Here is a 12,246-nt window from a genome sequence, read left to right as displayed (position 1 = left end):
GTTCATGTTCACAATCAGTTGCTTTCGTGTTGTCAATCGAACAACATCTTGATACCGATTTATTGTTTCATCAACATCATAATTTGGCAATAGTTACAAGAAAATACATGATCAAAAAGAACATTAACAATTGATAGATTTTTGATTTCCATTTTTTACTCAGAACTGTATTTTTCGGTCAAGGTGAAAAATGAAAATATTTAAGAATTACCGTTCGGTAAACTGCACAACTATAAGAAAACTCTCACCCTGCACGAAACTTGTGAATGAAAACTGATCGTCGGTCTAACTCAAAATGGTTTTAAGGATGTTTTTCCGTTCTTCTGAGCTGCTGCGATTCCATGATCGTAAATAATTAGCAAAGGGTTTGTTATTTCTCTGCTTTCAGCCAGAAAGACAGTACGTTACTCTCAATGCAATTAATGATGGGAAAACGCGGCGGAAAATGTTCATATACGTAAAACACGAGTGAGTTGTGAACGTCCGAAGAACGCGGTAATGGGGGGAGATAAAATTTCAATTAGAATACTTTAAAGTACTTGATGGTTGAAGAGGAATTCTCATTATTCGAACAGTCTGCGCGGCAGCGAGTTGCAGTGCAGATATTTGAGGACTATTACATTGCAGGATAACTGCGCATAATATTGAAACGGACGTCCACAACGGCGGGTTGCAAAAGGAGAATGAAAGTGAAGAGGGACGGTGTATTTATACGCGTTCAAGCGCAGGCTTCGCCCGTGCAAAAAACGTGCAACGCGTTTCTGCAGTGAGAAAATAAGAGGGAGAGAAACGTCCCCTCCTGGTGAACTTTGCGCGTGTTTGTACCGGTGCAGCGAATGAATTGCCAACCTTTCAGCACCGCATAAAATCCGCGGCTTTCGTAACTCCTCTTCGCTTTCTTGTTCTCCATTAAAGTCGATACTGCACACGCTTCCACTTCGCTGATCTTAATTGCGCCAAGAGGAGAAAGTGAGGGGTTAAAAACAAAAGAAAGAAAATCGTACTACACGCAGAGTCATTAATCGTTGAGGAGTCAACGAGAGTCAACTCGAAGCAATCGTTCAGAGTTGCTGTAAATTGTTATTCCCCGATCGAGCTTGCAGTGTAAAATAACAAGTCGCAGTCTGGTAACCGAGGATATGCTTTCTACGTTCATAATCTAATCCGACACGGTAATGGCGGAGTGAAAAAACGAACCGAAGGGCGAAGGAGATGGATAAGACCCTTGAAAGGTACACGTGGATAGGTGTTTTGCAAGAGCGGAGAAACGGGCTCCCATGGAAAAAGGTACGAGGCGAGACTACGGAGAGAAAGATAGAATTCCCTTTCCTCCAAAGAATCCGCGCCGCCCTCCTGCGTTCTTTCCTTGTTTTATCCACTTGACGAAGCGTTACGACCAGACGAGCAACAGAACACCGTCTAACAGACCTTGAACAGCACTTTAACTAGCTCCCCGAGTCAAGGCTACGTCCTTTTCACTCTTGCCAGGCGATACCCTACACTCTGGCTCAACGGCCAAGGACACGCCGAGGAACATGTCACACGACTCGAGAATTCCTCCTCTTCTTCTTCCTTCCAAGTAGACTTCTCGGCTCTTTTCTTAGCAGGAATGACCAGTTCTCGGCTGCAAAGTCTTCAAGGTCTTCCAGCTTCCACCGGTATCCACTTTAAAGTGTCATCTCAACTTTACTCAAATATTGACCAAATTTTCGGAGAAAGGTGATCGAGGTAGATTGGTTCGTGGAATGTTGAGGTACTTGAGTATCCAGAGTCGAGAGAAATATGAACGGATTCATTGTCTGCTGGTTTGCGGATCGTTTCACTGTGTTAAGACTTATCTGCAAACACGGCGAGCGATACGATTTATGAATACGTTCAATTCATCCGGAACCTTTCTCAAGGTTATCTAGCGGCTATGAATGGTCGGTATTGTTGAGTTGCGTTGAACTGCGTAGCTGCCTCGAGGTGTCTGCAATAATTCATCCTTGTTCGTTTACTCGTTCACATAATTGCCGGAGTCTTCTAACGACTTATCACTTCTCCTCCATTCCGCAATACGTATACATACGTTAGGATTTATTGGTGGAGATCGTTTTGCAAAATTTGTTGTTGTTTTTTTTTTCGCTGCTTTATACTCGTGTAATATACTTTTATACGAATAAAATGGAAAACACATGACCGTGCAAAAACGTTGACAGATTGCGTCCGGTTTTTAAAAGAACCGTATTTCTTTGTAGGAAATAATCACGAGCATTGTAAAGATTAATAAATTCCCGTTAAGGAATCCAGAGACATTTATTATCGGTGGTAACAATTTGTATGCATTGAGATATATAATTTCGTTGGTAATTTGATGATTATCGGTTGAAGAAAGAGAGAGGATAAAAAACAGAACACTGACACAGCGATCCTATCGAACTTTAATTATTCTCAAAGCAATTATAACCTTTTTATTTCCTTTTGTTTCATCAACAACATTCTAACGAGATTCTTTGTTTAACGATGAAACAAATTACCGACAATGCCTACGGTGAAAGATGGACGACGAGGACGATTAACTAGCTTGGAGTTATTTCGGTTCAACAAAAAATCTTTCGAAGAGGTCAGATAGGGAGGTGAAAAAACATTGTCGAAGGAAGAAGAAGAAGAAGAAATTGCTGTTGGATGGAGAATGCCGAGAGTAAAATTCACACGGTAAACACCGCCTACCACGTGTCTTACTAATTATAGTCTCGCTGTCTTTATTTGAGGTTTTCAAATAAAAGAATGGACAGTTAAGATTAGCATAACATATATTTTTTCGAACCTCCTCGCCCACTTGCCCGAGGCATTTTAACCTCGTTAATAGGCCAACAATATTTCTCACGACGATCGTACTTCCGCGTTCTCATTATACAAAACACGAAACGACCATTGCAAGGACTCTCTAATGTATCATCATGAATCTAACAATTGTTCTCCGACAGTATAGATGTCGTTATTGTGTTATTTTTCCCCCTTTCATTTTCGTTTTTTTTCTTTTTTTTTTTTTTACACACATTAATTGTACGCGACCTGTTGTGATGCGATGTTGCAAAAAAGTATTTCAATTATTCTAACCAGTCACGTTGACTTGTTTCGATTTGCTATTGACTGCGGGTGATTTATGGAGAACCATGTATCGTGGAGATGCTTCGCTACGTTCAATCAGAGTATTCATTAATCTAATGTCAGAGAGAGGTAGTTTTATTCGCGAAAGATTCGACAAGTTTGAATCAACGCGTGGATATACTTGCTTCCACAAAGTGAAACGACACTCAACAAGTACGGGAAAAAGCGCTCAAGCGAGATAAGATAAGCTTGATTTTTATGCGTTTCATATCTAGTCACCTACCACTCGAATGATGAGGTGACGCCTAACCTCTCCTGTGTTATCCAAACCTGGATGACTAATCGAGATTCTTAATCAAGTTTACGGCGTTTTACCGTAGCCACGTCACTCGGCTGGATTATAGCCATAGAAATTCTAAAGATGACGTGTGTTACGCTGTACGTATTCACACTGAGCTTGACGCGTTCTGAGCCTTTTGACATTCGAAAACTCCGGGAATATCTGACAGACTCAAGCCATCGATTGGCTCCACAGCAACTACTCGTACGTAAAAGTTGAAAGCCACGGCGTATAAGAAGAGAGTCCGTGGTGGTATGGGTTTCTGCATTTCGTTTTTTATTCGTTTTTGTTTCATTCTTCCTGACTTTCGCGAGAAGAGAATAAGCGGGGTGTCGCGGCTTTTATTTATCTGCTTCTTTTCTCCTGCCAAATGTTTTTGCCGGAGCTGAAGAAGCCGTATGCCAGTCTGGGGAAAGAGAGAAAGGGGACGGGAGAAAGAAGCACAGCTTTTTCGAAATAATACCTCTCATGCCTGGTTTCCATTCAATTTGCGACCAGGTCATTCCTTACATCCGAAAACCGCTGGTGGCCGGTATTCAACGTTTCTATAAAGCAGTCGAATGTCTGGCCTCCGCGAGGCTTTAGCAATGTTAATTGTACCAGCAAGATTTAGGGAGCCCTAAATAAAGGAAGGTCGTACCATGAAGGCGGCCGTAATGGTCAGCAAAGGACCGGCTCGTCGACCGCTAGTGTCAACTTAATTCACCGACCATCGTAACTTCGACCCGCAGTCGCATCTCGATGGCTTTTACAATAACCAAGCCTTACTTCCTGCAAGGGAAGAAGAAAGAAAAAATAAGAACACTCCGCGCGGATTATCGAGATACAGAAGCGACCGTTGAGTCAAAAATCTCGCGAGTCAAGCAGCGTCTTCCTTTCTTTTATCACAGTCAGTATCGCGATTAGATCTAATGCCATCACCAAACAAGATTATCAAGGTGATCCCCGGCTCATCGAGTTGTTTCAGGGAAGCTTCGTGCAAGTTCGATAATGAGCACAGATACGGATAACGGTTCAGATAAGCCTTATACAACGATGGTACGAATCCCCGAGCACTGTTTGTCCGACCATTGAAGACTAATGCAACTAACCATGTCGTCCAACCATGTGAGCAGATTTCTCGCTCAAGAGCTAACCCTTCTTCTGCTCGTCGGTATCGTCGGAGTTTCAAGTTCAGGTGTGTGCAAAGTGCCTCGAATGACGCCCAAGCAATTTAAATAACCGCGGCTTCCGTTACCAACAATTTTTTTCAGAACAAGGTATTTATTCGTCGAGCGAAGATCAACCGGAGGGTAACAAACTGCGTCAATTGGGGCGGATAGTGAACGGTTCCCAGGCATTACTCGGTCAGTTTTCCCATCAGGTAAGCGACTGATCGTTGATCCGGTTGTTAATCGGGCTTCTAATTATAACACTGTCATTATCTCACGAGGTATCACTCCGCTACAGCTGGACCGAGAGCCACTTTTGCGGCGGTAGTATAATCGACTCCCAATGGATCCTCACCGCGGCCCACTGCATGTTCCTCCAGTGAGTCAATCCAATCACGCTTCGGAACTGCTTTGCTAACTTTCGATTTTTGCAGAACTGGGGCGCAGATCCAGCCCTGGATGGTGTCAGTGATAGCCGGAGATCTTTGGCTGAACCGCACTTCGTCCACGAGTCAGCGAAGGTCGGTATCTCAGATAATCATTCACGAGGACTACGACTCGGTGACCTATGAAAACGACATCACACTACTCAGGGTGAGGCACGTTTCATCTCATTGAATTTTCCGCATATTTAAATTTCACGACCTCTCACCTAAAACGCGTGGTTCTCTCACTCCCAGCTCGGAGAACCACTGCTCTTCGAAAATCCCGCAGTGCAGTACCAAACGTTGCAGTCGAACACGGTGGCTGCTGGTACCACGTGCCAAGTGGCTGGATGGGGATACCCTGCTATCGTAAGTAGATACCGGGCCAATTGGGGAGAAGTCCGTGACTCCAATCCCATTAAAATGATCTTTTACCAAGTTTACATCCGACTCCAAGCGTTTGATACACTCGTGGTTTGCTTATTTTCGCTAACGCTCATGGCGTTGCAGGACATTCTGCATTTGATGAACGAACTGATGTACGTCGATGTGTCGATAGTGAGCCAGACTGTGTGCCGAAAGCTCTACGCCGAATTCTCAGACATTCCTGATGGCATGATATGCGCCGGGTACATAGAAGGGCTGCGGGATGCTTGCCAGGTGGGTAATTGACCAGGACTGGACCGCTGAGTTCAGACCTTGAATGCTGACCGATGACATTGACTTTGATATATACATTCCTCAGGGCGACTCCGGAGGTGGGCTGATTTGCGAGGGTGTTTTAACCGGCGTCGTATCATCTGGAAACGGATGCGCGTGGCCTGGCTTTCCCGGGATCTACACCGACGTCAAGCACTATCGAGAATGGGTCTTGCGGTGGTCTGGCATAGAGGACAGAACCGGCGGAGCCAGCGCTCTGCGATCGCTATCTATTTCTACCGCACTACTGTCGCTGATTGCAGTGTCGCTGTAGTGCTGTGTTCGTGATTTAACACCATTTCAAAGGGACATGTTTTATCGATGAAAAAGTGATTATAGTCTACCATGTTATTGTTGTGAACCTTTTCCCACTATGGGAATATGAACGAATTATGAAAGATACGCGTTACGTCCCCTCGGGCTACTTTACGGCAACAACAAATAAAGATACGAGAGCTCGCCGTCCGATCTCTCCACTGTATGCCATAACGCTAATTGAGCCGGCCACAAAAGTTCATAAAGATCACGTCGTCTGATATTTTTGTCACAAACCGGTGGTCCGCAGATAAAACGATGATATTCCTCGGGCGGTATTCTGCGTATTATACGAGTATTTCATACACGCGGTTGGAAAGCGACCCTCCGGTTTGTACGATGATAATTACCGCCGTGCAGTTTAGATGATAATTATCCGTGAAAGGGTGAGCAGCCCGTTGTATGCAGGGTTATTTGGATAAAAACAATTTGGTAAGAAGTACGAGTCTCGTTTATCCCGAGCTTCCGTTCTCTCCTGGCTTCTGAAGACCAACTCTCGAAAAATGGAACTCTCCCAGAAGCTAGCAAACGCGTACATCCCATCTCATCTCTAGGTATCCTTGCGAGTTGAATACGAGGCAAAAAAAAAAAACAACTCAGACACCGTATCCACAGCGAGTTGCCAGATTGTGCGGGTACTCTGACAAATGTGGTGGGCTATGCGATGTCCGAGTAACTGACCGATGTCCATTACCTCGAATTGTCGGTGTATGAAGTTTCTAACAGGCACCGAGGAACGCTCAGCCTTTGAGATTCCTCCACCTCCAGGGTCTCCTCCTCCTCCTCCACCTCCACCTCCATGCCAGCAGCACTCGACCGTCTTGGCCAAGCAATTCACCACCCGCGGCCACGAACTTACAAGCTACACGTGAACCTCTCGACCACATAGAGGATCGGTTCACCACCGATGTACAGGGAAAGATACGTTGTGCTGATGCGCACAGGTACATCATATGGTTCTGTGATGCATCGTCCCCTCTAAATAATGCATTGCCTCAGCGCAGCCTTGTCCGACATGGCGAACCGTGTTCAGGCTGGTTCCAAAGGTGAGCTGGTCAAGAGTGACGTCCGGAGCAGAGCAAATCTGAGATCTCTTGTCGAGAGCTCGCAGACTCCGCGGAATTTATCCCCGTAAGGGAATAAATTTTACCTTAACCGCGGAGAATCCTTGCAAGCACCGTAACTTTTCTCATTCAAACTTTTACGTGGGTTGATAATAATAAGCATCCAGCTGTGCAAGTTCTGCGCGGTTGCAGTTAGTCGATGTTCGATTACCGATAACTGGCTAGCGAATTTTGAATCTCGAGTAAAATTCTGAAGGGGGATACGTGCGGCGGCGAGTAAATTAATCGCAAAAATCACAGTCCCGAGTGCTCTGGGCCTCTTTGGCTTTTCGACTTCGGGATCTACCGGGCGGCGTTTACTCGTTTACTCATTCATGCCGACGGTGGGTGCGATCAAAGGGACTCTGGACGCACCGCCGACCCGACTAATTATGCAAAATTTATACCCAACTCGGTCGTATTTACGCTTAAAACGAGCTGTGACGACGACGGTTCGTCGTTCCGTGCGCCATGAATCTGGTGAACAAAAATTTACCCCGTCGCGCGTCGTGACAAAGCTGCGAATCGAGTTCAGTAGCGGGTATCGTTTACACCGCCAATCCGAACCTATGCAGCCACTCATTTTGTCGTTCTCGTTTTCCGATTTAATTCCATCCCGGAATCTTACCTTGGGTTAAACCAGCTCCCAAATTCCAACACGACTTTTCTTACAATTAGCCGTGCCTTGAGTGAGACCTCGTCTCATTTTCAAACCGAAACTTTACGCAGAGCGGGTGCCGAGATATTTCTGCACTCGTTAGCGAAGTACCCAAACTCCAGCTGAAGATAACTTGGAAAATTTCTCGACGCATCTGATTTTGCTAATAGTCGAGGTACGCGTTTGTGTTTCTTTCGAGCTTAACTCCTCGAAAAAATCGATCTGCGAGACATTTCGCGACGTGCTTTCTCGGGAATTAGACTCCCTCGGTCATCTTGGAGATAATTCTTTCCCTCGCGGCACAAAGAAAGTCAAAACTCTGACCCCTCGATCGCGAAGTAGGCTATTTAATTATTCGAAGGGTGTGTGGGGTCATTCCGAGCAGTGACCATCAAGTCATAACGTTAAAATAACGCTTCTCGTTACGGCAACGCAGCGTTGGGGGGCCAAGCGTGAACCATAAAATTCTGTCCAGAGTCTTCGGGCATTCGAGAGCATTTCCGCCGGCCCCTTTCCCCATAAAACAATCGTAAAAGTTCACTTTCGCCGTTCAAAAATCACTGTCATTTCTGCTGGGAAGGGTGTATAAGGGTGCAGCAGATTTTGCCACAGTGAGGAAAAAACCAGGGATGAATCGAACCTGCAGGGTAGATATTTTCGCTCTTCCCGCGGTCAGACAATATAAAAATACAATCAAGCTCGACGAGCTGGACACAGGCGAGATATTCTGCCCCCGAAAAATCATATCTATAACTCATGAAAACGAGCGTATGAAGCGAATTATCACATCGCATCCCTTCGCCCCCTAATCCTGCGTTCTACTATTTTTACCCAAACGCCGCAGGACTCGCTCATCGAAAACAGCTCCCTATCCTTCGTTTTTCCGAAGCTTGGAGAGGCGCAAAATAGACGGTCACGTTTGATAGTGTTTTCTTTGTCACGTTCTTAGAATACCATATACTTTTTTCATTTTTTGACTTAGGATCCGATAACACTTTTTAGACCAAATAACAGCCACTCGGTTCAACCCTCAAACCAGAATAAAAATAGTAACCTAGCCGGTATCTTTCGGTCCAAAGAGTCGAGGGATGAAAAAAATGGTCAAAACCGTGACAAAATTTGCCCTCGATTTTTGGGGTAAAATTAGATAAACACGGCGGTTCAGATTGGATAAAAGTATAAGTAAGGGTAAAAGCCAATCGTGGCTAATTTCAACGCGGCAATATTTATCTGGCTTATACGGGGATGAAATGGTCTCGAGCATCGCGGTGATTTCATCACATCGCCGCATACACGGATACGCGGTAATTGCCATGCTCTAAAACGTTCGTCGGCCCGTTGTTGCGTTATGCGAATTTCGGCAAAGTTAGGCCTCGATGCTGGGATGCGTATAGGTATTGCTGCAGGATTAGCTTTGAGCTGATGCCGCATGTACGTCCCCCGCACACACGCACACATGCCTGCGCGCAAAACCGTTACGTGTTTTTAATGTTCCTATATTTACGACCGCCATTAAAATCCAACCCAATCGGAGGTACTGAGCTGATTGGCGCGGGGTGAGCTCGCTCTGTTTGTTCGGGGGTGTCACCCCACGGCTCGGATCACCCATCACACTACGGATTAGACCAAAAATTATTAAGCCAGGGCTCGGACGATTCCAAAACTGCAGTTGATTAACGCGAATCCACCGTTTCGTTTCATCCAAAAAAAAAACCCCTCATCCTCGTCACCGACCGCGAAATTAACCCTTGAACTTCGTCAATTTCTGTCCTCGTTCGGCCTTCCGTCAAGTGATTCCGAAGACCCTTGAAGGTGCAGCGATGCTCAAGTTCTCGAGTTGAAAACTCGGCGAGAAGTCATTACTTGGATTCACTTGGAATGGACTGAATTAGTCGTTTAAATTGACTTAATGACTTGAGTTTCTGAAGAGAGAACGTGAATTCAAGTCAAAAACATGGTGAGAAGCCGAACCGATTGGATTCACTCGAAACTAGTTGAGGGTACTTAAAATTGAGTTGACGCAGTGAATTCCGGAAGATAGATCGTGTATTTGTGATATCGTCTTCGAGTCGTCGAGTCGAAAACTTGGTAAGAGGCCAATTATTGGATTCGCTTGGAATCGGTTGAACGAGTAATTTAAATCGACCCAATGCAATCGATTCCTCAAAAGAGAATGTGAATTGAAGATATTACATTTCACCATGGTGGAAATTCATTCGAGAATGCCGAAACCCTCGGAATTCTCTTGATACTCAATTCAGCGAGGAAATAGTCAAACTGCAACGAGCACTTCTAAACAGCGAAACTTCTCACCTCCGGAAGAATAGTGAATCATGGCGTTATCCGGGTCGCGTGTTCAGCATAACAGGGAAGCATTGGGTGCCGGCGAGGCTTAAATCAGACAATTAACCGCAGTGGACACTCCCGGGGAAGATAGGGGCTTGGACGGGGTTGTTATGTGATCGTTTTATAGCGTATTTAAACCTTCAGAGGGACGAGCGAGCCAGCGAACGCGAAGGGAGAGCTCCTGGACTTAATGGCAGAGTTCTGTTTTAATGGCTGTTCGAGTTGGCCAACGTTCCTTGTCGGACTGCAGAAGCTAAGCCGTAACCCGGTAATCACGACTGTCCTTTTCGTAGCTCGAGTGCCAAAGTCTATTGTCACATTTCAGAGTCCGCGATGCGAATAGAGAGCGAACATTCGATATCTCCCCTCTTCGTCACGGTTCGAATCCTGTCACCTGGTTGCTGATTTTTTCACCCGGTACACGAATTTCATCGACAACCCCCAAACAGCGGGAACTTTATCGCTGAAAATAATGAGCATTAAAAAAAACAAAAAAAAAAAAACAAACGGTGATGACCCGAAGATCGACCGAACTATGAGCCTCAAACCGGCGCTGTTAAAATATCTGCGAACACATCCGGTGCCCCCCTTTCAACCCCCTGCGAATCCGGCCACCCTTCGAGGCCGGAGGGTTTCGGACACGAACCCCGAAAGGGTTGGGCGAATTGCCAGAGGCTGGACATCCCATTACCTTGCTAAGCGCTTCACCCAATAAGGGAACGAAACATTTTATATCCCTGTACGAATGCGACTAGCGCTGGCGTGGCAGGCCTCATTACCATAAACGTAACTCTCTCGCTCTCTCTCTCTTTCTCTCTTTCCCTCCCTCTCCCGCTTGCTCGGCGGGTCCCGAGTTCCGTATCAAATTTTGGTCGAGAGCCAAACTCCGGGCTGCTGTTCGGAAGAATTTGGCAAACGAGGAACGGAGAGCCGGTTCTTCCATTCGCGGTAGTGAACGTGGGGAATTATAATATATTTCAGCGATGCTTCTACTTCAACAATTTATATCCCCGGATGGGTTGAACTGATCGAGTATACCTTATACTTCTCTTGCGGTTCTTCTACTGCGCGATCAATCGTATGCGTACTGCAGAGAAGAATAAAAATATAACAGGAAAAAAGAAAAAAACACGTTTCAATCGAGATGGAGATAAATTCATTCGCTCGTGTTTTTTTTTTTTCCTTTTTATTTTGGAGGGATCGAGAAGAGAGGATCCGTTTCATGAGTTGTAATTTTAATTTCATTTGTAACGAGATTAGTAAATTAGGGGTGCGCAGGACGGACGGATACACAAGTTTGAAATTGACGAGCACTCAATGCGGCCAGGAAGTTCCAAGATCCTCATCGGCACTCCGGTGATTATCGAATAATTGATTAACCGCGACTTGACAAATCCGAGAAAATCACTTATTCCCTTCCTGCCGTTCTGTCGCCCATTCATTTCTTCTTTCTTTCTTCCCTTCTTTCCTTTACCAAAGAGAGAGTTCGAATAAGGGAAAAGAGATATTACAGAGACCGAGACAGAGAGAGGGGGGGAAAGAGGGAATTCTCCATGGTTCGGATGTCGGGGGAGTAGCTGCGCCGCCTTGTCGCTGGTAAAAGGTAAACTTTTAATTTATTTAAAACCCTGAAACCAGGGGTGGAGTTTCTCCCTTCCCCAACGTTGATCCGCGTTAACCTCTAATGAATTTTTATTCAATCCCGGAATTACCCCGAAAAAAAACGAAGAGAAAGTAACAAGTGAGAAGGTGTGTACTTACGCAAAAAAAAGGAACCCCCGTGAATGGATCGCGTTGATGTCGAAGGTGGTGGATAGCCAAGGAACTGCTGGATCAAATTGATTAATTTCGGGCTCGAGGGAAGCCTGATTATATTATACACGTATACGTATCGACAATAAGCTACCAGGCCTCGTCGAAGCCCCGATATTGAAAATTCACTCCGCACCCCCGCGAGGCTGTTCGTAAGCTAAGCTGTCGTGTTTCCTGAACGCAACGACACTCTCTTCTCTTCTCATCTCCAAACTTCTTATTTCTCTCTACTCGACGGTGAAAAATTCGCCAGCTGCGTCTGCATGCCGGAGTGTCTCGTCTCTTCGTTTAACGAGATCAAAGCTGC

At 45.5% G+C, this 12,246-nt stretch overlaps 1 protein-coding gene across 1 annotated transcript; it reads left to right on the top strand.

Moving 5' to 3' along the window:
• Positions 1 to 4,451: 4,451 nt before the first annotated feature.
• Positions 4,452 to 6,446, top strand: LOC124302706 (trypsin-2-like). Its single transcript, XM_046759137.1, has 7 exons — positions 4,452 to 4,607; positions 4,684 to 4,793; positions 4,863 to 4,960; positions 5,016 to 5,175; positions 5,262 to 5,375; positions 5,517 to 5,666; positions 5,752 to 6,446. The coding sequence occupies exons 1-7, from the start codon at positions 4,511 to 4,513 to the stop codon at positions 5,977 to 5,979; spliced, it is 957 nt and encodes a 318-aa protein (XP_046615093.1). The 5' UTR covers positions 4,452 to 4,510; the 3' UTR covers positions 5,980 to 6,446.
• Positions 6,447 to 12,246: the final 5,800 nt, after the last annotated feature.

The sequence above is a fragment of the Neodiprion virginianus genome, chromosome 4, assembly GCF_021901495.1.
Source record: "Neodiprion virginianus isolate iyNeoVirg1 chromosome 4, iyNeoVirg1.1, whole genome shotgun sequence".
Taxonomy (NCBI): Eukaryota; Metazoa; Arthropoda; class Insecta; order Hymenoptera; family Diprionidae; genus Neodiprion; species Neodiprion virginianus.
The sequence above is the reverse complement of the archived record's forward strand: the minus strand, read 5'-3'. Positions and strand labels throughout refer to the sequence as shown.